The sequence below is a fragment of the Aphelocoma coerulescens genome, chromosome 8, assembly GCF_041296385.1.
Source record: "Aphelocoma coerulescens isolate FSJ_1873_10779 chromosome 8, UR_Acoe_1.0, whole genome shotgun sequence".
In the NCBI taxonomy this organism is placed as follows: Eukaryota; Metazoa; Chordata; class Aves; order Passeriformes; family Corvidae; genus Aphelocoma; species Aphelocoma coerulescens.
In genome coordinates, this window is record NC_091022.1 from 32,137,066 (window position 1) to 32,164,726 (window position 27,661).

At 52.2% G+C, this 27,661-nt stretch overlaps 1 protein-coding gene across 1 annotated transcript; it reads right to left on the bottom strand.

The window, feature by feature from the left end:
* Window positions 1-1,775: 1,775 nt before the first annotated feature.
* Window positions 1,776-27,661, bottom strand: WLS (Wnt ligand secretion mediator). The gene is made up of 12 exons (XM_069023671.1): window positions 27,444-27,661; window positions 16,077-16,349; window positions 10,677-10,801; window positions 10,050-10,211; window positions 9,149-9,285; window positions 8,621-8,789; window positions 8,357-8,454; window positions 7,899-7,962; window positions 7,547-7,690; window positions 6,159-6,242; window positions 4,517-4,670; window positions 1,776-3,916 (listed from the first exon to the last, which is right to left on the bottom strand). The coding sequence occupies exons 1-12, from the start codon at window positions 27,547-27,549 to the stop codon at window positions 3,807-3,809; spliced, it is 1,626 nt and encodes a 541-aa protein (XP_068879772.1). The 5' UTR covers window positions 27,550-27,661; the 3' UTR covers window positions 1,776-3,806.

Genomic DNA, 27,661 nt, shown 5'->3' on the forward strand with positions numbered 1-27,661 from the left:
TGTTTTCCAAGCCTCCCAGTGGTTCTTTCTAAGAGGTGTTTTATTTAAACCTCCAGAACTAAAGCCGGGATTGATTTCCTATAATAGGCTCTGACAAGGGAAGAACTCTAAGAGCTCTTGCACAGCGTGGTGTCAGGTGCTAAGTGGGAAGCAGACCCGTGACACGTCCATGTGCCCACCACAGATCAAAACCTTCCAAAATTAAATCTGTTGCTGCTTATTGCTTATTTTACCCCAATCAAAGTGCACTGACGCTGTCCCGTCGTCGAGAGCAGGTGGCAGTCATTGTAACCAGAACCGGTGCTTGTCTCCCGCAGCTCCATCTCCTGCCGTTCTGTCCCCAGCTAAACAGCCAATCTTTCACCGGCATCCTAACAAAATCCCAGGAAACGGCCTTGGGCTACGGGATTTGTGGTGGGAGAGGGGATGTGTTTCAGTGTCCCACAGCATACGAATTGTTTGGGGGCTGCCGGGAGCGGGTTTAAAGGGGACAAGAAACGAAGTCCAGCACCTCCCTCTCCCCAGCCAGTGCTGTCACAGGTGGCTTTTCCCATTCCTGCCTGTTCTCACTGTGTCCCTGCGCGGCGACACGAACACACAAAGCTCCAGGGGCAGCCTGGACCCCCCGAGCAGCACCTTGCAGGCAATGGGAGCTTCTACACATCAGCATTTCCCCACATCTTACTGGCGAGGGATCGCTGGTTCGCGTTCAGTGCAGCCGGGAGCCGGGTTCTGGTGGCAGCAGGTGGCAGCAGAGCCCTGCCAGGGCAGGACAAGCCCGGGAAAGGAGCGTGTGGGACGGGCTGGCGGCTCTACAGGCACTGAAATCTCATTTATTCGCTCTTTTGACACTCATTAGGTCCCAAAGAGCTGCCCTGCCTGTGCCCTGGCTGGAGCCAGCACAGGCTGCAGCGGGAACGGGGACTCTTTTTAGGGCTCTGCCTAAAGCCGCTCACACCCAGACCCTCTCTCAGGTGCTGTTTTATCAGGGCAGTTGCTCCTGCAAGGGGGCTTCAGGCTCTTGATACTGAATTTCATCTGTTTTCATCAAAATTTCCACTACTCCCTAAGTGTGAGTCAAAGAATTATGGCATTATTTAGGTTGGAAAAGCACTCTCAGACCACTGAGTCCAATCATTCCCTCAGCACTGCCAAGGCCACCACTGCCCCATGTCCCCAAGTGCCACATCCACACAGCTTTTAAATCTCTCCAGGGATGGGGACTCACCCCTGCCCTGGGCAGCTGTGCCAGGGCTGGACAATCCTTCCATGAAAAAATTTTCCCAAATATCCAATCTAAACCTCCCCGGCACAACCTGAGGCTGTTTCCTGTTGTCCTGTCACTTGTTCCCTGGGAGGAGAGACCAAAATTTTTTTTTTTAATTTATTTACCCTGGATCATAGACAGCAAGACAACATGGGGAGAGCAGGCTCCAAGCAGCAGGCAGCAGCACCCTGAAATACGGCAGCCGATGGAGGATGATGCCCAAATCAACACTGCAGTGGGGTGATGGCCAACACACAAAGGTCACAGCACAGCTGTGACAACTCCAGGGCTGGCAAGCAGGGACAAGAAGGAAAACCCTACAGCTGGAGCTGTTCAGGCTGGAGAACAGAAGGCTCCAGGGAGACCTTAAGAACCCCTTCCCATAATTAAAGGGGCTCCAGGAGGGCTGGAGAGGGACTTTGGATGAGGGTCTGGAAGGACAGGACAAGGGGGAATGGCTTCCCACTGCCAGAGGAGATTGGAGATGAGGAGAAGTTCCAGCAACAAATCCACAATATTGTATATTTTATTTAAATTAACAAAACTACGTGTTTTCCAGGTTGCTTAAAGCATTCTGTAAAAACTGAATTCAACCTAAACAAAAAGAAAGGATATATTTTAATAAGACCCAGGGACTATTTCCGAGACATATGAGTAGGGCTGAGGAATGAAGAAATAAAAAACCCACACACACACGCACACGTACACGCGCCCCGTAAACAAATTGTTAGTGTTTGACACAAAATTTGGTTTGAAAGCTGCGGCTCCCTGTTCGTGGGGTGCCTTTACAAAACGCACTGCTATAGTCTAAGCTGGAAAAGAACCCACGGACACAGCTATGGGAACAACATAAATATCACGTAAGAACCCAAGGGAAAAGGGATGGTAAAGTTGCAAAGTCGAGCGTTCAGCTGGGAACGTTCTGGAGTTACGGGGATCTGCGTTGATGTAATTCACTCTGTAATGGAGTAACTACTACAAGTAGGAACACTGCTTGGAGCTGCTTTGCCTCCAAGGGCAGGGGAAGCTGGGGACCCTGGTGAGGGTGAACACAACAAATGGAATTGCTTTAGGAAAATCCTATAGGGGCTCCAATTAATACACATGGAGCAGCTTTTTGGCAGTGTGTCTGGTGTGACACATCCTGACTGGACGAGCCCCATGTGATGGTGCACAGCTTGGGGTGCCCAGCAACCAAACCCCGTGCAAGGTGATCTTGTGGTGCCACCCTCTCTTTTTTCATAGTCTTGAGCTTTACTAAATGGATTGTGGTGAATGAATAAATTCTGGAGTGGGAATCGTGATGCTACCTGGGCTGACAGGAAGGAGTTTCCCCTCTCTGCCTCCTCTCTAACCCTTCAGCAACACACAGCAGCAGCAGCAGATTCTTATCTTGTAGGGCTAAAACTGGGAGTTACGTGTTACCAGCAGTTAACACAGACATTTACTACTGCCAGCTCATGAGGCTCTCTGGACGCTCCAGGCCACGGAAGGTGTGCCCTGAGCAGCACAGACCCTTCCCCAACATTCACTTCTCCAAACTGGTCCCAGCAGGGTCCAGCTCAAACCTACACCCCGGATCAGTTCCCACTCCCCTCTCTCTGCCAAAGGCCTCCCAGCACGGGGCTGAGTGAGCCCAGAGACTGTGTCTGCTCTGGGAAAGCAAAGATCCACATTAGTGCGTGACCAGCGGATTCTTTCAAGTCCGATAATCCCTGGAAGAATCCAGCTCTGCTCCAGCCCGGCAGTGCTTGGAGCGAGACTGCCCAGCTCCCAGGGATGCACCATAACAAAAGGGGAAGGTGGAGGAGGCCACAAAAGCACGGGAAGCCGAAGGGACTGAGAACAGGAAGGAGCCAGCTGCGGGATCAGCACCTTGGGAATTTGGGTCAGGAGCGCTCTGTTCTCCTGCAACTCAGCTCAGCATCCAGGCTGGACATTCCCTGTATTCAACAAGCAGCTGTAAAACCTGCTGAGAAAGCAGTCCCTGCTTCTACTAAAACCTTACTAACAGCCTACTCCTCTCCCAGCTGTGCTTCGTCCAGCGACAGAGGGTGGCTGCAGGGCTGCACCTAAGACTCAGACAAGGCTCCATACACTGACAATGGTGGAATTAAATGTTTTTACAAGGCTCCCCCCACAACCAACACCTTGTGTCACTTGCACACGGGAGCAAACCCAGAGTACTGAGCATGTGCTCCTGCAGCACCTTTATGCACCAGCACACACAGCAAAATCAGACCAGCCCCACGGCAGCTCTGCCCCAGCCCCTCATCTGGATGCGCGACTTTGCAACCTCAGTGCCCTTCCAGCAGGGTTTTACGTGCCCGAGTGTAACACAATATACACAGCCCTCCCCCCAGGAATAACTACACCATAGTAAAGAGTTACAAATGTTCTGCTCGCTGTCACTGCTCTGTGAATGCACCAGGGACGGGGTGCTCGAGGAGCGGATGCAGCCGGAGCGGTCTCCTGCCAGAGGGACTCGTGTGTCCTCTGCTCCCCACCCCAGGCTGGTCCCTGCTGAGGCACCTCCGTGTCACTCCTGAGCCTCCTTTCGAGCCAGCTTGTAGACCTCTGTGGGCCCATCCACGTGAGTGATGGTGGTGGTGAGCTGCAGCTCCTCCCCGCTGTTCACCCCCAGGTCACCTGAGAAACAAAGGTATTCCTTAGTGCAGTCTCACATTAAAATATGGGACTATTTATTCCCTCCAGGCTTTCAGCTGCCTAAGCCACGGACCAGCAACCTTCCTATAAATTATTTTATTTATAGTTATTTAAATAGAAGCACAAGAAACAGCTAGAACATGAGGGGTTAGAACAGGTCCAGAGAAGGGAACGGATCAGGGGAAGGGGCTGGAGCACTAGGAGCAGTTGAGGGAACTGGGAAAGGGGCTCAGCCTGGGAAAAAGGAGGCCCAGGGGGGATCTTCTGGCTCTGCACAGCTCCCTGACAGGAGGGTATATTTTCTCCACTCCTCATCCCTCCATCTGAGCTACACGGTTCCATTTGGGTAATGCTAAAAGGCACAAAAACCATCCCAAAGGCTCCAGCCAGCCTTGGCTAGAAGTCAAACCTACCTAACCCAGCCATTAATTAAAATGCCTGCTTAGAAACCCAAACCATCATTTACAAAACTTTTCACAGGCTGAGTGTGCACTTGGGCCAAAAAAACATGCACAGAGGGCATCCCCTACTTTGTACCTCTTTGTCCCCATGAGAGCTCTCAGGTCATTTGGGGACATTTACCATTGGACTGGTCTTCGCCGTAGTTCTTGTGGGATGGCGCGTACAGGAACATGAGGGCGAACACGTAGAGATTCCACATCCCATAGATGCCGGTAAAGAAGGCGCTGTTCACCTGGATCGTGATGTCCCCCCACTTCCAGTGGCCTTCTGTCACCTGTCCAGAGTAAACAGACACGGACAGGCCCTCAGGAAGAGCAAATTCCATAAAGATACAGCCTTGGAGTAAATCAGTGAGAACAGCATCGATTCAACAGGACGGAGGAAATGGAGTGTAACAGGTTCAGTGAGGCAGAAGTCAGGCTGGGATTCTCCACTTCAGACTCAGTCTGCAGGGAAAAAATGCTCCTGACAAAATGATTCCCTCAGGACTCCTTCAACTCTGATATCTCATTTAATGTGACCGAACTGCTGTGCTCTGCGATACCCCTGCCACAACCATGTGCTCACCACAGATTGGCACACAAAGAGCACTACCTGGGGACATCCCAAAACATCCGACTGCTAGAAACAGACCTTTCATAGCAGGAAAACCAGCGTGAATAATGGGGGAATTGATGTGCTGAGCACGGCTGGCTGAGGAGGGGCCAGGCTGACAGCACCAGCCTGCTACATGCTGAGGGCTGTCAAGATCCATGAAAATACCATCAATATTAATATTCCTTGAAGATACACAGACTGCTCAGGCTGAAGTGTTGCTTTCTGTTAAAGAAAAGCATAAAGGCCAAGAAGAAAACTAAAGGAGCTTAAAAACAGAGCCATGGAGATGCTCCGAGGGCTGGAGGCCCTCTGCTCTGGAGCCAGGCTGGCAGAGCTGGGAATGCCCAGCCTGGAGAGGAGAAGGCTCCAGGGAGAGCTCAGAGCCCCTGGCAGGGCCTGAAGGGGCTCCAGGAGAGCTGGAGAGGGACTGGGGACAAGGCATGGAGGGCCAGGACATAGGGAATGGCTTCCCAGTGCCAGAGGGCAGGGATGGATGGGAGATTGGGAAGGAATTGTTCCCTGGGAGGGTGGGCAGGCCCTGGCACAGGGTGCCCAGAGCAGCTGTGGCTGCCCCTGGATCCCTGGCAGTGCCCAAGGCCAGGTTGGACATTGGGGCTTGGAGCAGCCTGGCACAGTGGAAGGTGTCCCTGCCCATGAGATGGGCTTTAAGGTCCCTTCCAGCTCAAGCCAGTCTGTGACTCCATGATTCAAGCAGTGATAAAAGCTCATTTGTACGGAGGCGACATCGGAGCTCAGGACAAACAGGTACAGCTACTGCTGGGCACAGCAGGGCTGCAAAGTCAGCCCAGGGAAGGTTGGATGCTGTCACATCTCCGTGGGCACACAAAGCCACCCGAGTGTTTCAGTGTGAACAGAACATTTTCCTCTCGCTGAGTTCTCAGAAATGACTAAACTCTGCTGGCCGATTTTCCGCACGGCGCAGCCCCAACGCTCGCTGGGAGCCAAGGGCCTTTGTGCCGGCTCCAGCCTCAGCAATTGCATGGCAGTGCTTCAAATAAATGAACTTCAAACTTCTTCAAAAGCAACTTGTTATCAAACGTGCTCAGAACAGGCCAGTCCTGTCTGACCAGTGATGAGCCGGCGTCGGGAGCGGCTGGGAAGCGGCGGCTGATGCTCTCCCAGGAAGCCCAGAGCCGTCCCTCACCTGGCTCACGATGAAGAAGATGACGGTCATGGCTGCACAGGCCAGGGTGATGAGCATCAGGAACTTGAACCTAAAAATCAGCCCCTGTTTAGAGAGAAATGTCACTGGTCACATTAACAGAATCCACAAAACCCATTTTTGGTTTTAGGATAGACAAGACACGAGGATAAAAAATAAAAAATAAAACAAGGGTCCAACCCACGAAACCCCAAAGCAAAACAACCTCCACCCACTCCCGTGCCGTGCTCAGCACAGCCCATATCCTCCGCTCCCCACACGTCTGCGCTCCTGCCGGAAGCTCCGCGCGGGGTGGGCACGTCTGGACAGCGCTGCCTTTCCATGACATTTGCTCGGTGACTGATTGAGCAGCAGTTAATTGAGTGGAAGAGGTGGCCCATCGGTGTGAGCCGGGCTGCAGGAGGGGACGGCCCGACAGCTCACGGCTCTTGTAAAACAAACACGTGGCGGGTCGGTGTCTCAGCGTGGGCTCAGGGTCTCACCACATTCATCCTCATCCCCAGCCCGGCTGCGAGGGAGCTGCAGCGATTCCAACGTCTGGAAAACCTGGCTGGCTATCACAGAATGGAGATTTCAAGACAAACTCCTTGGCTGGAAATCCCACTGCCCACCACCCCTGCTTTCACTGGTTTTACAGTTTTACTTACAAATTCTTTTGGTTTTGGGTGAGTGCGTGGGTTTTTTTAGCCTGGTTCTGGAATTTAGGTGGAAATGTCAGTGTCTGCGTAATTACCCTGCCACACCACGACAACAAAAGACTATTAATTTAACTCTTCCACACCAGATCTGTGCTCCCCAGATGTCTGGATGTGGAGCATTGCATCAGCAACTCTGCACCATGAGCTGAACTCCTGTGCCTCCTGCTAGAGGGAAAAACACTCAGTATCTGCTTCAAATTCTCTCAAGTCCAATTTTCTAAATTTTTTATGTGAATTCATGATGGGTGATAATGACTTGTTTGGAGCAGAAGCGACCACGGTTTAACAGAATAACTTCGGGGATAAATATTTGCACCCCTGTAGAAGCAGGTTGAGCAGTGAGGGTGAGTTCCTCGGGGATGGCAGCAGGCAAATCAGGTAGGACAGAAAAACATACAAAATTAGGGGCTAAAAACGGGGTTAATGGGGGGAATGTGTTGTCCTTTGACCTTCCAGCAACTTTGTAAGGAAATGACCCAACCCCAACAATCTGAATTTACACCATGAAATACCAGCTGGTCTTAGCAACGCTTGCCATTAAGCACAAAAATTAATATTAGAGGAGGAGAAATGGAAGTATGAGATTATGGATAAAAGAGGTCTCAGAACAGACTCTGAGGTCCAAAATATCTTTTAAAAACAAGGAATCTGTGCCACCAGGAGGGCCCTTACCTCGTAGTGAAGGCGGCGAGCCTTGCTCATGGCAGGGAGGCTCGACTGCTTCCCACTGATGTTTCTGAACACTTGGAAGACCATGAAACACAGGAAGAGAAAATAGAGGCACAGGCAGATCCCTGCGACTATAATAAAGGCCATCTGTGCACAGGAAGTTACGGGAAATGGTACAAACTAACAAGAAATCCTAGAAAACACGAGCCAGGTGATTCCCATATTCAGTTCCCCAGTGATCTCCTGCAGTGCCTGAGCCACCCCTGGCCACCCAAAAGCAGGGGGTTTCCCCACACCTCCCAGGCACCTGGCAGGAGGGAGCACCTCCCTCTCCCAAAAAGCAGGGGAAGGATACAGCCAGCTCTGTGCCCACCTCGGTGGTCCAGATGCTGTAGAAGGGATTCTTGAGCTGCACTCCCCTGCAGAGAGGAGAGAAAACACCAAATATCAGAGGCCAACAGGCTCAGAGGGCCCCTTGGTCACTCTGCAGCCTGGGAATCATAGAGTGAGGGAATATCCTGAGTTGGAAGGACTCACAAGAATCACCGATCCAACTCCTGCCCAGCACAGACACCCCAACAATCCCACCCTGTGCCTGAGAGCACTGTCCAAACGCTCCTGGAACTCTGGCAGCCTTGGGGGCCATGCCCATTCCTTGGGGAGCCTGGGCAGTGCCCGGCACCCTCTGGGGGAAGAACCTTTTCCCAAGGTTGCACATGGGAAGAGCCAGCTGTGCTGCAGGTCCCAGCTGCAGGAGGTGACCAGGAACCTCTGCTCCGGGATGGCCGAGCCTGGGAGTGGAGCTGCACCCACCTCTCGCACATGTCAAAGATGAAGAGGCAGAAGGAGCCCACAGCAATGGGTCCAACCTGCTTCCAGTATCCCGAAAGCCGATTCCGCTCGTTCTGGTCCTGATCATGAGGTTGGGAGGAGGAGAAAAAGGAAAAGCAAGTTAGCCTCAAGTCCCCTCAGCTGGTGCAAGTCCCCACAGCGTGATTTCCAACCATCAGCAAGGGAGCTGCCAGGTTTTCCTGGAAGTGGGGCTGGAAACCACCTTCCCACAGGTGTGGCACCCACCATCATGTGCTCCCCGCAGAAGATGATCCAAAACGAGAGCAGCATGGCATAGAAGATGCCCTGTCGAATGTCTCCGAAGAGCAGCATCCAAGTCCAGTCAAATCCGATGGAAAACCACTCCACGGGGATGTTAATGAATGTCATGGAAATTCCCAGAGCAAAGATGACCCTGGAGAGGCACAAACACCATATCTGTCCAGTGTGCAAGGGAAGGACAGAGCCCCAAAAGCCAAAGCTGTGTGTGGAGAGCAACAGATGGAAATCCAGCACCGTTTGGGAAGTGTCACCTCCTGCCACCAAATCCCCTAGGACTGAGCTCCTCCAAGCAGCTCCTCCTTCTCCGTGGGTTTAATGGGAAAGAAAAGAGAAGCTGTGGGGTCTCCAGCTCCCACTGTGCCTGGGTGGAGGGAGGGGATGGAGAAGAGACAGTTCCTATCCCCCAGTCTTGGGCTCTGCCTGGAAACAATGATCACCTCAGTGGGGTCCCCTTGCTCGAGGTCCCCTGGGCCACCACAGGCCCCTACTCACTTCTCCAGCAGGACGGGAGCGCGCGTCATCAGCGTGATCCGCCTCCAGTACCACACCATGATGATCAGAATGCTGGGCGTCAGGAAGGTCTTCATGGCAAACCACACCTTGGTGAAGCCTCCGTTTTGATGGATGCCCTGAGGAAAACCAGGGTACAGGGCTTAACATCATCACCCTGTGCTTCTCCTCATGACAGTGTCAGGAGAGGCACACACATGGAAGGGCATCCCAAAGATGGTTTGGCCAATGATGGACAGGGAACGGGTGAGCCCCCAGGCCACCTGGGCAGGTTCCAGAAGGTCTGAGAACAAATGCCAACAGACACAGCTTCCACAGCAAGGAAGAGAGGGAATTCTGACACAGCATGGAAAAAGCTGGCGGAATTACTCCCAGACAAGTAACGAGATACTCATGGAGCCAAGTCACCCTGGTGGGAAGAGCACTGGCTCATTAACATGTTTCTCCAGCCACGCGTCCTCCCACCGCTGTCTGCAGCCACCGCAGCCGGGGTGGGAGGGCCTCCAGCTGGGAAAAGCATCCCTGCTCACCAAGCCTCGAGGGCGGGCAGAGCAAGGGTCACTGACAGCCTTCCCAGACATGGCCACAGCCAGCTCCAGGACAGACCAGGCCCCCTCTGAACTCTCCTGCTCCTCCTCAGCTCCTATCCATAAGGAGGACTCTGCATCCCAGGCAGACTGTGGTGGGAAGCAGAGGACACAGGCAGCTCGGAGGCATGGAAGAGGCCAGCTCTGGAGGCCTGGAGAGGGCTCCTCAGAAGAGCAGGCAAAGAAGGCATCCCCTGGGAAGCAGGATGGTGCCACTGCAGGCAGAGGAGCTCGGGCCAGGAGCTGCAGAGCCCGAGCACACATCCCGGGTGGCAGAGGGCGGACAGGACACTCACCACGAGGCGGATGTCCTTGATCTCGCCGATGCCCACGTTGATGCCCTTCCTGTCGTTGACGGGCAGGCGGATGTTGATGAGGTAGTACTTGTGTGCCACGCTGCCGATCTCCATGAAGGGCAGGAAGTCGCAGTCGTAGTGACGGCCCTCGGACTCCACGGTCTGCAGGAAGGGCAGGGAGCAGAACCACGGCCCTCAGCCCCCAGGGACCAGCACACCACAGAGCCCTCAAACTGGGAGCACTGGGAGCACCCAGGCCTGTTTGCAAATTCCAGCTTGTGCGAGACAGTGGCTGAGGGACATTTTTCCTCAAGTTTCTGATTGTTTAGGATCACTGAATAAATAAGGTTTGACCTCAAACAGGTTCACATTTCAGGCTTTAATGGGAGGCTCCCAAGACAAACCCTCCACAACTCCCTAACAGGAGGTGGGAGCCAGAGAGGGATTGGCCTTTTCTTCCAGGTAAAAAGTGACAGGACAAGAGAAAACAGCCTCAAGTTGTGCCAGGGGAGGTTTAGGTTGGATATTGGGGAAATTTTTTCATGGAAAGGGTGAGTCCATGATTCTGTGATTGGAAGAGGACAACTCCCACTCATCCCCACCACCAGTGTCATCCAAATTCCTTACTTTTGGAGAACCAAAGGTGCACTTCAGCTTCCTGATCTCTACGGCATGTGCTATTTCCTCCCAATCATTGAACATGTCGTCGCGATAGGCCAGAGACACATCCAGGGTGATCTCTGCGTTTTCCTCTGCAACAGCAAAGAAACAGGCGGCTCAGAAGCTTCCCAGAGTAATTAAAAACACTACACAAAGCTCCTTTATGAAGACAATTAACTAACTGAAGTTGAGCTACGCTGGCCTTGCTGGAAAAAGCCTCAGAACCAGCTGCACACAACAGCATTGATGTTTTCTATGTGTCTTGCTCAGCTTAAGTTGTTCTACAGAAGGTTTTTGGAGCCCTCCCCTGCTCTTCCACACCTGCCCTGACTCGTTCCTGCCTCTGCAGATTCCCCAACTCGCACGTCAGTGACACACACAGAGCTCATGGCCTGGCAAGGTCACACATCCGTGTGGGGCCAGGAGCTCGTCCTGGAGCTGTTCACAGTGACAGTCTGGGATACAACTGCTTGGAAAGGTGCTCCTGCCAGGACACTGCCAGGGGGTCCTTGTTGCCAGGACGGAATGAGGCTGCAACAGGCTTGTTCAGGCTGGAGCAGGCTCATGGAGGAGCCGTAACTGAGCGAGTTCATGCACTGGAGCTGCAGCTGAGGCTGCCAAGGAACAACACACCAACACGTTCAAAAACCCGAGGCAAGTCTGTACCAGCTGCACCAGCTGGAAAATCCTCCTGTTTACCAGGCACAGATCCCAGGGAAGGCTCTGAACAAGGAACACGCTCCAAAACGAGCATGTGCATGTTACAGCCCAGCCTCCTTTTGTAGGACACCAAACTCTGAGAGCTGAGGCTGGAAAACCTACAGAACCATCCACCACGGAGAAGTGTTGGGAGATGGCTCCAGAACCATCCACCATGGAGAAGTGTTGGGAGATGGCTCCAAAACCATCCACCACGGAGAAGTTTTGGGAGATGGCTCCAGAACCATCCACCATGGAGAAGTTTTGGGAGATGGCTCCAGAACCATCCACCATGGAGAAGTGTTGGGAGATGGCTCCAGAACCATCCACCATGGAGAAGTGTTGGGAGATGGCTCCAGAACCCATCTTTTCAGCTATATTTTTGTTGGGAATACGTGGTGGCACACTCATCCCACCGGATGGGAAGGGGCGTGGATGGGATCTGTGGTTTGGAGTTCTATTTTTACGCCCTTCGGAGGTGGCCGGGTTGTGCATCTGATGTGGACACTTCAGGATTTTTCTGAGCATTTTTGGTGCACGTGATCTATACCATCCAGATCCGTATCCAGTCCCTTTCCAGAGCTGCCAGGAGTTGGGTTTCCATGAAACATGAATTTGCCATCTCAGATCCGCTGTTTAGGAGACCAGCAAAACAGATAAATGGGAACATAAGGTTGAACTTGGCCCGGCTAAAAAGAACTATGAACTCCATTTCAGAAGCCATAAAACCAACTGGAATGCTTGGGATTAAATCCAAGAAAAACAGCTTTCAGTTATTTCATCTTTGCAGTCCAAATGTTGCTGCAGCCATCGAGTATGAAAACCAGAAGGCAGAAGATGAACTGCTGTGTGCCTTTCCAGGCCAATGGATTAGAAGCTCCCTCTGGAATTCCATCAGTCTCTCTGTTGGGGTGACACCTCCCCTTCGAAATGAGTTTTGTGCAAAGACCTTTCAGGGCTGTCAACATAAAATATAGATATATCCATATATCCGTATATTTCAGCACAGCAGACTGATGGCAGAGCTGTGTTAGTGGTTGGACTCCATCTTAAAGGTCTTTTCCAACCTAAATGATTCCATGATCATCCTATGTCAGCCTTCCATCAGCAACTCCCATTGTCCCTGAGGAACAAATAAGGACAGTGACAGAGAACCAAATTTTAAGAAGATTCATGCCTTATTCACATTAATCAGACAGAGATTGTGAATAGACAAATTTTTTGAGAGGGGAGGGTGCCCTTTTCCTGCACAGCATTAAACAGCCTTAAACTGAGAGGGAGAAGGGTCAGATTGGAGCCTAGAAATAAATCCTTCCCTGGGAGGGTGCCCAGAGCAGCTGGGGCTGCCCCTGGATCCCTGGCAGTGCCCAAGGCCAGGCTGGACACTGGGGTTTGGAGCAGCCTGGGACAGTGGAAGGTGTCCCTGCTCATGGCAGGGGGTGGAATGGGATGGGCTTCAAGGCCCCTTCCAACCCAAATGAGGACAAGACACACTCCTGGAGGCTTCCCAGCCTTGAGCCCTGTGACCCCCCCAGTGAGGGACTCCCTGCTCGTGCTCCAAGCACCACCAGTGTAATTTTTCCCACTGGCATTTTACTGCCCAGGATCTTTTCCATGAACCACTTTTTAGGACAATACTTGCCCAGGATATCTTCACTCATATTACAATGGCCTAAAAATAGCAGAGTTGTTTCAGGAGGGGGCTCTGTGCCAGCTGCACACTAACACAGCTGGCTGGGGAGAAGCCTATGGCAGGCAAGCAGAAATGCTGGAATTATTTCCATTACACTTCCATGCTTCAGCAGCTCCCTAAAATTACAAAACCTACCAAAAAGCCCAAGGCTGGGTGAATTAGGAAAGGAGGCTGCAGCACTCAGCCCTCTGACTGTACACAGTTGCTTTCCAGCTGCAAAGAAACTCCATCTCCTTCCTCTGGCCCCCTTCTTTCCCAGTTCTGGGAAGGGGTTTTAATAATTGAGTGCACAATGCATCAAGAAAGGACAGGGACAGCACAGAAATAGCCTCTTCCTCAGAGGAGCACTCTGAGTCTTTCCCAGCTTTCTGGGAAGGAGAAACACAGGGAAGTAGCTCAGCTTCTAAACATCTGTATTTTCCAAAAACATTCCAAAAACATCTGTATTTCAAAACCACTGGAAGTCCAGAGGGAGTTCCCAAGGTGAAGGTGATTAGGGCTGGTTGATCCTCTGAAAGGTGCAGATCCCACGGGGTATTCCAGGAGGCTCAGCCCCTGCCAGGCTCTTCCAGGGCACTTTACCAGGGCTGCCCTTCCCCTCTGTCCCGGGAAAACCCTTGCAGATGAGGAGAGCTGACACAGGGCCTGGATGAGGAGAGCTGACAGGGCCTGGATGAGGAGAGCTGACAGGGCCTGGATGAGGAGAGCTGACCCAGGACCTGGATGAGGAGAGCTGACCCAGGCCCTGGATGAAGAGAGCTGACCCAGGGTCTGACTGCTGCTCTCTGGAGATGAGGAGTCAGCCATGAGTCACTGACACCTCCCACAGGCCCAGCCCAGCTGGCCCTGCCCCGGAGCTTCCCTGCCCCAGGAGGGCTGCCGCATCCTGGAAAAACCAAACTCAGGTTTACTCTGTGCGTTGGCCTTGCTGAGGGATTGCAGGGGAAGAGGACAACCAAGAGCCTTCGAGGAAAAAAGCAGGAGACAGTTTGATGTGGCTCAGCAACATCCCTGGTGAAGGCCAAGGGGAACTGGCAGAGCCCAGGACCCTGCACAGCACCTTGGGACCCTGGGGTGGAGCTGCAGGAGCCAGGAGAGCAGGATGTGCCCCAGGCAGCAGCTCCTTCAGGAGGATAAAGCCTGTGCAGCTCCCAGCAGTGCTGCTTTCCTGGATGATCTGAGGTAGCTCCAGGACAGCTTTTAGGACAGTGACCGGAGGCTTCAGCAGCTGCGGTGCCCTCCAGGAGTGGCCCTGGTTTGGCAGCAGCCCCTGCTGGCATCGACCACAGCAGGAGGAGGCCTGGAGGGCTCAGAGCCCCAGAGGGAAGAAACTTGAATTGTTGCTTTAAAAGAAGAAATGAGGTTATTTCACATCCTTATCACTGCCCCTTTAGAGGAGCTGATCCCAATCACCTGATCAATGAGGCCCTTTCATTTAACAGCAGGGGACAGACCCACACATGCAATTAGTTCAGCTTAACAAGTCTTCTGTTTATTTCCTTAAGAGCTGTTATAACACAATCTAGCAAGCAATAAATGCGTTACTAGTTCCTGAGATTTCACACTTAATTTACATCTGCCTTCAGCTTGGCACAAAGTGTTGGAAAATCCCAAAACCTCCTTTTTATTACCCAGGGGGTGGCCCAAGATGAGCTTTTCTGCTTTGAAATCTGAAAAAAACCTCCCACCTTTGCAGGACTCAGTCACTGAAGGGCACAAAACTGAAGCACAGGCTCTGCTCTTGCAGCAGAAATACTGCCAGGAGCTGGTTTAGCATTCCAGCAGCCTGCTCCAAGTGCTCAGCCAGCTCCTGACTCCAGCACGGTGGTTCAACTTGAAAATCCCTGGAATAAAGAGCTGTTTCCCTAATGCAATCATCTATCCAAGTGTAAGGAGGTGAGACCTTAATAAAGGCACAAAACCTGTCTCTCTGTATTTCAGAGATAATTACAGGGATAGGAACACAGGTGAAAGCTTTCTACAATCTCATTTCTAACCTATCTGAATGATAAAGCATTAAATAATCCCTGCTCCATCTCTGCAAGTGCTCAAGGTTGGGCAGGGCTTGGAGCAGCCTGGGACAGTGGAAGGTGTCCCTGCTCATGGCAGGGGTGGCACTGGAGCTCTGAGGTCCTTCCCAACCCAAACCAGTCTGGGATTCTGGGATAAATAGCTGGAGGAACAGTTCCACGCTGAGCAGGAAGGGGGTCAAGGACACAAAGCTGGCAAAAAAAGCTCCTAACCCTGACTAACTCCCTGACCTGATCCCACTCCACAGATCCCTGAACATGGAGCCAGCCCAACAGCCAGGCTGGAGCCAGGGCAGGAGCTGCACACACCCCAGCTCAACCAGTCTGGAGAGCAAATTGTTTATTCACTGTAGCTTATAGTTAGAGAGGGATTTTCCCCAAACACTTTAAAACATGCAAACACATGGACAACTTCTGTTCCAGGGAGGGCCAGAGCAGTCCTGCCCTTGCTGCTCTCAACATGGTTTTGCAGGGTTTTTTTCAGGATTATTTTTGAGTTTGGGTGGGCTTTTTGCATTTTGTTGGGTTTTTTTTTTGTATATTTATTTAGTATTTATATAATAGCTTCGAACTGAAAGACGGGAAATTTAAGTTAGATATGGGGAAGGAATTGTTCCCTGGGAGGGTGGGCAGGCCCTGGCACAGGGTGCCCAGAGCAGCTGTGGCTGCCCCTGGATCCCTGGAACTGTCAAATGGCCAGGCTGGAGCAGCCTGGGATAGTGGAAGGTGTCCCTGCCCATGGCAGGATGGAACAGGACGGGTTTTGAGGTCCCTCCCAACCCAAACCATTCCAGGATCACCAATTCCCAGATTCAGAACACGCTCCAGCACCACCTCACTGTGCGTGGCACCAACACAGCTCACGGCACAAGGTAACAACCCCTTTAGAGGAGGCACAGGGGGACATGAGAGCCAGGCAGCACCTCCCAGGTGCCAGTCACTTACTGAGGTCGTTGTCCATCTTGAAGGCGATGTCCAGCTGCATGATGAAGAGCATGAACTGGAACCAGGGGCTCATCTCCTTGCTGGGCAGCGGGATGTGCACGGCGAACACGATGTCGTTGGCCTCAATCTGCCGGCTCACGGCCTCGTCGAAGTCCTTGAGCTTCTTGCAGTGGTTGGGTCCCCAGGGCATCAGCCACTTGGTTTTGTGGTGGTTCTTCCTCACATCAATGCACTTCACCGACATGTAGGGAACAGCTGTCGTGGGGCTGGGAGCTGGGAATGCAAGAGAACCACATTTGTAGCATCTTCAGACATCTGATACAGTGGTTTCCCCAGCAAAACTCACAGCTCCCCACTCGACTCTTTGAAGGCAATTTAAAACAAATGCACCCAGTGCTGCTCCTTCACAGCTCTTTGATCTCACAGTCAAGTAATTAAGTTTATTACATCCACAGATGTATTACTGACTTTGTAGTGGGATCAAATTAGGATTAATTGAAGAGCTGGGATCTGCTGGTTCGGTCTCAGTCACACAAAATCATCCTGATTTACTGAAATCTTTTCCTTCCTCTGTGCTCACTCAAGCAAATCCACAAAGAAAGCATGTGCCCAGAGAAACCTGGATGGATAAACTAATCTCAGACCTCGTGGTCCAGCAGGGCAGGGCAGGATTTATCCAGGGGATTTGCACCATGCAAGGCCACACATCTCCTTGGGCAGGAAGGTTTCCTCCAGAGCAGTGAGTGGGATGGGAAATGAGACTGCAGAAGGTGATTTTCATGTTGTCACCACCCTCATTCTGACAGATAATCCAGGACTTCCCTTCCAGATCACAGCCCCCCCCAAAACTCCAGCAGCAATAACACCACCCTACAAACTTCCAATATTCCAACGAGGAAAACAACCCCTGAGTGAGCTTCCCCCTCCCGCTGCCCCCAGCCCCGTACTGCTACACCCAGATGATTCAGCCCTGGCTCCCTTGTAATTTGGGCACAGCAGGATCATCACAGCAGCTCTGGAGCTTTTTGGGATGGCAGCCAGGAACCCTGTGGAGCACCTTCCCCAGCGTGCCACCTCGGCACAGGGTGACATCCACACAGCTTCCCACGGGCAGGGAGAGGTGACTCAACGCCAGGCGGGAGGAAGTTACTCAAAAGCCAAATGTTTATAAGCTGCATTTTTTCCATTTTTTCACAGCACTGTTTCTTCCAGCTCCAAAGGCACAGGGGTGCCGGGATAAGGGTGGGCTCCAGGGGATTGGCATGAGCAGGTGGGCAGTGCTGGGTTAATGGTTGGACTCCCTGGCTTTAGAGGGCTTTTCCAGCTGAAAGGATTCCATGAGTACTCCCAGATTCATTCATCTCAATCCACACGTGCTTGGTGGATCCGTTGCACTGCCACATCCCAAACCCTCGCTGCATACAGCAGTCCCCCAGGAATGACACAACACTCAGAGGTTAAAGCAACCCCAAAACCAAATAAGTTCTTGATATCAGAATCAGGGAGTATTCTGAGCGGGAAGGGATGCACAAGGATCAGAGTCCAACCCCTGCCCTGCCCAGACCCCCCAACACGCCCCGGGCATCCCTGGCAGCGCTGTCCAAACACTCCTGGAGCTCTGGCAGCCTCGGGGCCGGGACCATTCCCTGGGGAGCCTGGGCAGTGCCCAGCACCCTCTGGGGGAAGAGCCTTTCCCAATATCCCCCCTAAATACTGCAGCGAGAAACAGCAAAGCAGAATAAAACAAAGCATTCAACAAACAAACACAAATGAAGCTGCAAGTCCAGGGTTACAGAACGCTCATGACGCGCCCATAGTGCATAAAACACTCCAATAAATGTTGATTCCTCCACCATGCCTCGATGCAGAGCCCAGTAACCACAGCTAAAACTGCGGCTGGAAGGGAATATTGGGAATATTGCTGTGAAATGAGCCAGGCATTTCAGCCGAGCTCGCTGAGCTCTTTAACTCCGACAGATTCTGGGTGATTTTGAAGGCATTTCTGAATTAAGAGACATCGTTCCCTCTACAGAGAAGCCGAATGTTTCTTGCTTTGATGCAACTCATTATAGCCATAAATACATGTTTTCATCACTGCCTGATTATGATTTTAAACACTTGGCACGCTCCCTGCAGCCTCCCCTCTGCCAAAGTTACAGCTTTGAGGAGCATGAGACAATTACTATACATATTCCTCGTCGGGAATCGCGCACCAAACAAACGTCGGCACTTGGCTTCCATTACTGATTTGGCTCCTGGCCCATTAAATCCAAGTGAGTGTTGAACCAAGTGGAAAAAAAATGCTTTGTGGAGCTGCAGCCAAGTCAGCCAACAGCATTACAAAGTGCTATGCAAAACAAAGCTCACACCGAGGGATTGGAGCTGTGCTGTGGTGCCAAGGGCTGCCCCCAGCTCTGGTACCCCCAGCCCTGCTCCCCCCAGCCCTGCTGCCCCCGGTCTGGGGGATGCAGCAGCTCCATGGATTCCAGGATCTCTGTCAGCCTGTAAATAATTGAACAGCTCTGTGTGCATAACACGCTGGATCAGTCTCGTGCTCCAGGCTGCTCCTGCCATGAGAACTGCAGGAATGCAGGTACCACTTGCAGTAAGAGGAGCAGGGCTTCCAGAGGAAGGTTTGGCAGAAGCCACTTGGAGTGCAGCTCTCTGGGAGCCAGCTCAGGCAGGAGCACCCAGGAAGGAGTCCTGGCCCCAGGGGCTGGCACAGCCACGAGGCAGAGACCCCTCGTGCCAGGGTATTGGACACCAGCAGTGCCAAATGCCAAGGGCAGGAGGTGCTGGAGCTGCCAGCACTGCCACAGGATCACAGACTGTTTTGGGTTGAAAATGACCTTAAAGTTTGTCTCATCCAACCCCCTGCCACGGACAGGGACACCTCCCACTGTGCCAGGCTGCTCCGAGTCCCATCCAACCTGGCCTTGGGCACTGCCAGGGATCCAGGGGCAGCCCCAGCTGCTCTGGGCACCCTGTGCCAGGGCCTGCCCACCCTCCCAGGGAACAATTCCTGCCCAATATCTATCCTAAATTTCCCTTCTGCTCTGCATCTCCTCCAGCAGGGCCTCTGGAGGTGCCCAGCTCACTGCAGAAATCCCAAGCGTATCCCAAATTACAGAGGCAGAGCAGATCCTGCTGCTCCCTGTGATGGTTTTAGCCAGCAAATACTTGGAAAGCCGGACACCTTCACCAGTGTGGCCACCACTGCCCGGGGAGGGCTTCCCATGGACTGCCAGGGCCACCTCAGCCGTGTGTCAGTGACTGAAACAATCCTGCACGGAATTCCATCCTTTCCATTCAGCCAGGAGGTCAGGGCAGGGTGCTCAGGGCCTGATCCCACCAGGGCAGCAGGAAATAAGATTCAAGGGGCTTCACTCAGGAGCTAGTCCTCAAAGAAAAAAAAAATACACTGCTTCTCTGGTTTTAGACTTAAATATTTAGGTAAAAAAAAAATACTGAGACAAGTGAGCTCAATTTTTAGCATTTTTTTGGAGGGATGTTATGTACACCCAGTTTCGGGCAAGAGCCACCATCACTCAGTATTTTAATTTCAATATATTAAGCAGATCTTCAAAAAGCTTCTGTGATGAAGCCTCAAACACCTCCTTCCTCCTGCACACAAGTTCCAGGATTTCCATCCCCTCTGAGTCCTCCACCAGCCCTCACCTTGGGAAACACATCCTGCACCTTCTCATCCCAGCACCTCCAGCACTCCCATTAACCACCGACCCTTGCTCCAGCACCATAAACAAGCCCTTTGGAAACTCTCAATTGCATTGTGTCCACATTGATTAAAGCCTGAATCCCCCTGACCTCGAGGGGATTTAACTTCTCCCGGCACCGGGAGCATTCTGCTTTTCTACTCAATTACCCCCTTCGGAGCCAGCCAGCACTTCCCAGCGAGCACACACAAAGGGCTTCTGCTTCATTACCCTAAGCGACTGCAGGGTAGGAATAAACAAGCTAATTTATCATGGACAGACCCAGCTTTTCCAACTGGAACAGCCAGAACCTGAATAACACCATATATACACTCAGGATTATAAAAATGTCTTTATTGCAGCGTGGATTTTTCTTTTCTGCCTCCTTCTTCCCTGACCTCGATGCCACCAGTTTAATATATTTGAGTGACACAGAGCCTTTTAATTACTGTTTCTTTCATAGTTCTTATTTCACAAAGCTTTTTGGAACATTGCAGCAGCTTTTATACACAGAATAACTATATTTAAAGAAGCCCACTGCCTACGGGAAGCCCACTCCCCCTTGGGAAATGTTTTTCTTTCTTACATTTGACTTCAAATTTTATCCAGACCAAAATCCTTTAAAGCCCCATATTTCTGTCATCTCCAAGATATTTTTTCAGTACTACAGGTTTCTCTTTTTTGTTTCAGACCATTAAAGTGAGCCTGTCCAAACCATCAAACCCAAGCTTGTTGGATCAGAACAGAAATATTGTGGCTGCCCCTGGATCCCTGGAAGTGTCCATGGCCAGGCTGGACGGAGCTTGGAGCAGCCTGGGACAGTGGAAGGTGTCCCTGCCCATGGCAGGGGTGGGATAAGATGGGATTTAAGGTCCCTCCAACCCAAACCATCCCGGGATTTTGTGACTCTACAACCACCCAGTCACATATTCCTGGGCACTCTCGTGTCCCAGGGGTTGTGTTTTTCCTCGAGGTTTGTTCTCCAGTGTTACTTTTGCAACCTTGCTACCAGCAAAGCCTCTTGAGAGCAGCACAAACTGGAGGTTTTTCCCAATAAATCAGTTCCCAAGGAGCTGCAGGAGCAGCCATGCCCAGAGCCCTTAGAACTGAGGGAACAGGGGATTCCCAGCTCCCTGATAAGCAGCCAAAGGGCTCCTGGGGAACAGAGATAAGGAATTATTCCCTCAGCCCCAGGCAAGTCACAAAGCAGGGAAATCTTATGAGGCACAACTTGCTGGGAGAACTGAATGAATGATTTCCATAATTCACATCCATATTCAACAGCAGCAACGAATGCAAATGAGGTGAGCACGAGCAGAGCTCCCTAAATGCAGAAATGGATATTCAAAAATATTTTATTTAAAAGAAGAAAGAAAGAAAGGAAAAAAAAGAGGTAGAACAGCTTTACTGATTGCCACAGAGAGCCTGATCTTCTTCCAAGTCAGTTTTCCAGTGGGATGAGATGCATTTCCTGCAACGCCCAGCCAAGGTATGAAATCCCTGCACACAGACCCGAAAGAGCAGGAGAAGCTGTTGTTATCCAGCAGCTTTTCTCCTGAGCCTGACACTCCCCAAGATAAGATACCTTGGAAACTGCCCGTGCTCAGATATGTGAGGAATTTCATCTCCATGTGAATGGGCTGGTCCTGGCCCTTCCCCACTGGACACCTTGAGCCCTTCAAAGGCTTTCCCAGGCTATCAGGGGGTTACAGCCTGACTTCAAAGGCCATAAGTGTTATTTACCAAGGAAAAGGCTTCCTGTGCAATGGCTTTCCCTCACAAAGGGCAGGGAGGCAGCAGGACCACTGCTTGGGAAGTGCTCAGGTCACATTCAAATCGACAGAACAGGGGAGCAGCAGGAGGACTGAACTCGTCACCTGAGCTCTCCCAAGTTTGCGTTTGGAAGCGATGCAGCTGTGAAGAGAAAAACCTCAGAGGATTCCCAGCTCCTCAGGCCCCAGCACTGACATTCCTGCCTGGGAACTCTCCATTTCTGGCACTTTTGCCCTTTCAGCTACAGTTACAGCTCTTCAAAAGAGGAATTGAGCAGACCTAAACTAAACAGACATGACCTTTCGTGTCTGCTTCTCCTCGGCTCCCAGCGCCTCTGCCAAGGCTGCAGCACTGCAGGAATGTGTCTATACAGAGGATCCATTGGCATTCATGGCCACGGAGCACCGACCAGCTCCTGGAGAGGCCCTGGATGAAAGGAAGTCAGGCACACAAAAATGTTCTTTGTCCCCAGCCTGAAACACTCTTTCCTATCCATACCTTGGAAACCCGAGCGCCTCCCCTGTCAAAAGATCAGCTCAGCCCGAGGAAGGTAATGAAATCCCAGGAAAGAAAATGAAATCCTGGAAACTCGCGGCTCAGGAGCCAAATCAGACATTTAGATAATGAGCTGGGATTGTGGAGAGCTGCTCAGCCATGGCCACACATGACTCATTATCTCTCCGGGCCAGACACACAAGGAAGTTTGAGCTCCTCCAGTCACAACAATTCTGTTTTTTCCAGCCTAAACCAGGGAAGGGAGCAGTGAACCTGCACCTCCTTAAATCCATCCTCTCAGCCCAGAGGACTCATGTGCTAAATAAATCCCTCCACTTTTCCAATCAGTTAAATTTGTAAAGTGTACGGGTGGGCACTGGACTCCCAGCATTTCCCCGCATGTGAACTGCTCTGGATTTGCCTGCAACACAGAGAGTTCTCCTGCATTCCCTGGGCTTGTCTGAACCAAGAATCTATGATCTGGGACAAGGCATCCTTAGAATCACTGAAGTTGGAGTTGGAAAAGGACCTTTAAAGTAACTCACATAAAGTAAGTCAATGAAAATTCCCTTCTGAGAAGTTTTTGAAGCTGGGATGTTGCTGCACAGACATGTGGGGTTATTTTCCTTTAAAAAATACTTTATATATACAAAAATTCCAGGATACAAAGGTAACTATAAAGGGACACCAACAGCTTCCCATAGGGGAAGGTAATTCATAATCAAAAGCTTTGCTTTCAAAACAACCAAGAGGCATCAAACCCACATAAATCCAGTCAGATTCCATACACACAACTTCCACCCGGCAGCTGTTGGGAGAGGACACTGGTGTGTCCCAGCTCAGCTTTGGCCTGGAGCAGTTGTGGTGACCTCCACTGGAACATCCCAGTCAAAATTCCCAGTAACAGGCACAGCCAGATGGATGCTGCAGCTGGTCCAGCTGTGGGAATCATGGAATTGTTTAGGGTGGAAAAGCCCTCTTAGGCCAGCGAATCAAACTGTTCCCAGCTCTGCCAAGGCCACCCTGACCATGTCCCCAAGGGCTTTTAAACCCCTCCAGGGATGGGGACTCACCCCTGCCCTGGGCAGCTGTGCCAGGGCTGGACAGCCTGTCTAGGAAGGAATTTCCCCAATAACCACCCTGAGCCTCCCCTGGCCCAGCCTGAGGCCGTTCCCTCTCCTCCTGTCCCTGTTCCCTGGGAGCAGAGCCCGACCCCCCCGGCTGCCCCCTCCTGTCAGGGACTTGTGCAGAGCCACAAGGTCCCCCCGGAGCCTCCTTTGCTCCAGCCTGAGCCCCTTCCCAGCTCCCTCAGGAATTCTCCTGGGGCTCCAGCCCCTTCCCAGCCCTGGGCATGCTCCAGCCCCGCAGGGTCTCTCTTGTCCTGAGGGACCCAATGCTGCAGCCAGGGTTTGGAGGTGTGAGGTTTGTCCTCATGCCTTGTCCAGGGCTCTCACAGCTCCCAGCCTGCACAAGCCTGGTGGCATCCCAGGACAGCCACGCTGGATCCAGAGGAGGCAGAACAGGCAGGGCTCCTGGGAATGCCGGCATGGCTGTAAATTATCACCAGCCTCATTCCTCACAAACGATAACAGAAACCATTCCTGGGGGTCCCATTCTCCTGTGATACACACATGCCATCATTTACAGCGGATAGTGGAGACAAGGCTGCATTAGGACTAATTTTATGGATCATGTTCTGTCTCCCACTGCTGCATCCCAACTGAACGCATCACACACAGCCCAGAAGCGTGACCTTTAAACAAGATGTTTTCCACGAAGGGAGCAGACACCGTGAATTCCATGGGGTCTGAAGTAGTGACAGCCCCACTTTCTGGAGCCAACAGTTCATTACCATAGCACAACAAGGAAACAGCTCAATAAAATTCTCATTTGGGATGTTTTCTCCCTTTCGAGCTTTGCAAAGCTGCCTCCAGACATGGGGACTCCACCCCTGCCCTGGAGAGCCTGCACCAGCACTGGACAACCTTTTCCATGAAGAAATTTTCCCAAATATTCAGCCTAAAACTCCCCTGGCACAGCTTGAGGCTGTTTCCCCTCATCCTGTCCCTCGTTCCTGGGAGCAGAGCCCGACCCCCACCTGGCTACCCTCTCCTGCCCTGGGAATGTCTCCCATCCATATGCATCTCATGCTTTGCCAACAGCCAGCTCTGAGCAAATCCCACCTGAGAGCTGATAAGGTTCCCGCTGCTAAACAAAAGAGCTGTTGGAAATGTGGAAGATGCATTAAAACTCTGGCATCACACACGGACTGCCTGAAACCGGGCTGGGAACCAGCAGTGGCAGAAACCCCCTGATGTGAGGAGAATCAGCTCTGTGGTGGTTGTATCAGGTACCAACTGCTGCATTTGGGTATTTTGGACTGGCACGAGGGATCTGTTAAAATAGAGCACTTAGTCATTGTTTTGAAACATGACCTAAGTGCCTGCGAGGGGAAAGGCTGGCTTGGCTTTGCAGCCCTGTCCCACTCGTGTACGTATTTTGGGTTGTCTAGACCTGGGCACACCAAAATAACCGGATTTTGGTGTCTGTTGGGTGCGCTGCATCAAACCAGAGCAGGGCCACTGTGTCAGTGCCACCTCTGCTCCCACCCCACCTGGTGTCACCCTTGGGAGCAGCTGTGGGGTGGCACTGGGAGCGCTCCCAGCACGGCTCCGGTCCCTTCGGAACGCCGGCCACCGACCCACTGCCCACCACGGGGAGATCCCTTGCAGGAAACACCACGTGCTTGGGAACAACTAAAGGGGTCGGTCCCAAGCCCCTGGATCAGAGTTTCCAGGGCTACAGGGAGCCCAAAACAAGGCAGGTTCCTGGGAAGAGCGGCCCAGCCTCCCAGGCTGTGTGTCACCCTGCCAGATGTTGGGGACTACACCTAGGTTACACATGGAACTTAGTGTTTCACGAGCACCAAATATCCCTGGATTTCCAGCTCCCAGGAGGGCTGGTTGGGAGCTGCTGGCTCAGGGAGGAGCCTCTAAACTCCTTAAATGCATCAGAAGGGGTGAACGGTGCAGAGGAAAAACCTGTTTGGATGATTGATTAGAGCAGTTTGATCGGAGGGAAGATCAGAATGTGAGGATTTCCAGGAATTAAAGAACTTTTGGGGCAACACCCCCTAGGACTTGACCACAGACAGAAGATGCATTTACTCCAGCAGTTCGGAGTGACTGAGCTTGCACAGAAATTCCAGCAGTTTGGAGTGACTGAGCTTGTGCATGGCATTGAACTCAGCCCCAAATCCCTGTCCCTGCTGGCCCCAGCCCATCCAACCTGTCCATGCAGCTTTCCAGCCCCACCTGGGAGACCCATCGTGGATGCCCGCAGCAGCAGCCAATAAAGCAGGGCATAAACCAGCTGGAAAACTGAACCACCAGAATTTGAGTTCTTTAATCTCTGAATCCCTACAAAACTGAACAGAAACATTTGTCTTTCCCCTGTAAAGCCAACCATAAGCATCTGTTTGCCACATCTGTCCCCAGATGCCAGCACAAGCAGGGCTTTCTGAGCTCACCAGCCTTTGGAACAAGCAACTATTTAAACTTAGTAGCAAGAAACTGCTAGAAAAACCTTTTTAAGATAAAGTCTGGCTTCTCTGCATAGCACAGGCCAAGACATTTTATCTCAGGAATCAGCGGCAGGTTCAGTAACCTGCTCTTGAACCAGCTCTTAAAGAGAAAAAAAAAGGAAGGAAGGAAGCTAATCCTGATAAACTTTGTGTGGTTTCAGGCCTGCAAGAGCAGGAAAACGGGGTTTTAGTCAAGATGTGCCAGTGAATCCCTTGTGATGGAGGTGAGGAAGCTTTCCACAATTATGTTTAATGGAATTTTATGGTTATTAGAAGCTGGTAATTAGACGGTTCACAAAGGCAAAGCACCAATGGGTACCAGGGACACGGAATTTGCTTCCTGAGGAAGGGTGAGAGCTATTCCTTCAATCCCTCTCAAACAGGGAGAGCATCCCAACTTTATTCTCCCAAAGAAGTGCAACAAAGTTTCAGAGTGATGTTGACCCCGATTCTTCCTGAAAACCCCAAGAGCTCCGTACGGACCCTGCCCGGAAGGAAGGGGATGGACGCCGGGGGAGCCAGCCCTGCCCCAGGGATGAGGATGAGGGATGCCCCCGCAGGGCTGGACAGTCCTTCCCGGACAGAAGGGCAACATTCCCACCCTGGAAATGAAAACCCATCATTCCAAGGAGCCGGCGCAGAACTCAGCTGCTTTCTAGTAAAAAAAAAAAAAAAAAAAAAAAAAAAAAAAATTAAAAAAACCCCAGGACTGCCCCAAACTCACTCTCCTCCATCTTCCTCCTTCCATCCCGCAGGGAAAAATCCCCTCGCCGGAGGCAGCCCCAGGGCTGTGTCCCAGTTCCCATATCCCTGCCTTTGGGAATGCTCAGGGATAAATAACCACAATCTGGGCTTTAAAGTGCCCGGTGCGGAGCTCCGCGTGCGGAGCCGGGGGGGCCCAGAGCCGAGGGGTGTCGGGGAAGGGGATTTAATCCCCCGCTCGCAGCCACGAGGGTTTTCCACGGGCAGGAAAACCCAGGCCAAGCCCACGCGGATTTGAGCTTCTCCTGGAAGAGGATCGGGAATGGGGGGTCCCTCCTGGAGCAAGAGCGGGAGGTGGAAGGGAGGGGGCTCCTCTTGGAAGAGGATCGGGATGTGGAAGGGAGGGGGTCCGTCCTGAGAGAGGCCGGGAGGAGGAAGGGAAGAGTGGCGATCCCTCCTGGAACGGGATCGGGAGGGAGTGGGGAGGTCCCCCGCAGAAACGAGCCCGGACAAAGCGCGAGTCCCCCAAAAAACCCCAGAGCCGGGACCCCCTCTCCCACCAGTCATTCCCCTTTTTCTTTTCTTTTTTTTTTTTTTTTCCCCCTAGATTTTTTATTAATATATTTTTTTTGTTCTCATTCTGGCAAGGGGCGAGGTTTCCTCCCGCGGCCGATTGGGAGGCCGAGGCACGGGGAGGTGCAGCGCCAAGAAGGGAGGAAAAATCCTTTTAAAAAAATAAATTATTATTATTTTCTAAGCCAACTTTGAAACGCGAGGCTCCCTGCGCGATCCGTCGCCATACTGAAGCTTTCCCACTTCCCTCTTTCTTTAAGTCCAGGCTGAAACCAGGCCAAAAAAAAAAAAAAAAAAAAAAAAAAAAAAAGAGAGAGAAAGCAACACAAAAACTTTTCCTTGGCCGGCTCCCCCCGCAGCAGCCGCGGGACGGGCACAAAGGGCCCGGAGCCGGGATCGCTTGGCTACAAAAGCGGTTAATGAGATCATGGGAGCGAGTCAGCGATACTGTAACCAGCACTGAACAAGCGGGCAGCAGCGGGAGGAGGAGGAGGAGGAGGAGGAAGGCAAGCGGCCCCCGGCACTCACCGATGAGCCCTCCCACCAGGAAGGCGATGACTTGGAACACGAGCAGGATGCCCCCGACGATGCAGAGCTTGCGGGTGCTCATGTTCTCGATGATGGCCCCGGCCATGCTGGCGGGGCTGCGCGGGCCGGGGCGCTGCGGACGGAGCGGGGGCCGCGGGCAGCGGGCGGGCCCCGCTCGCCGCCCCAGCCGTGATTGTGCCGCTCCCGCCGCCCGCGGC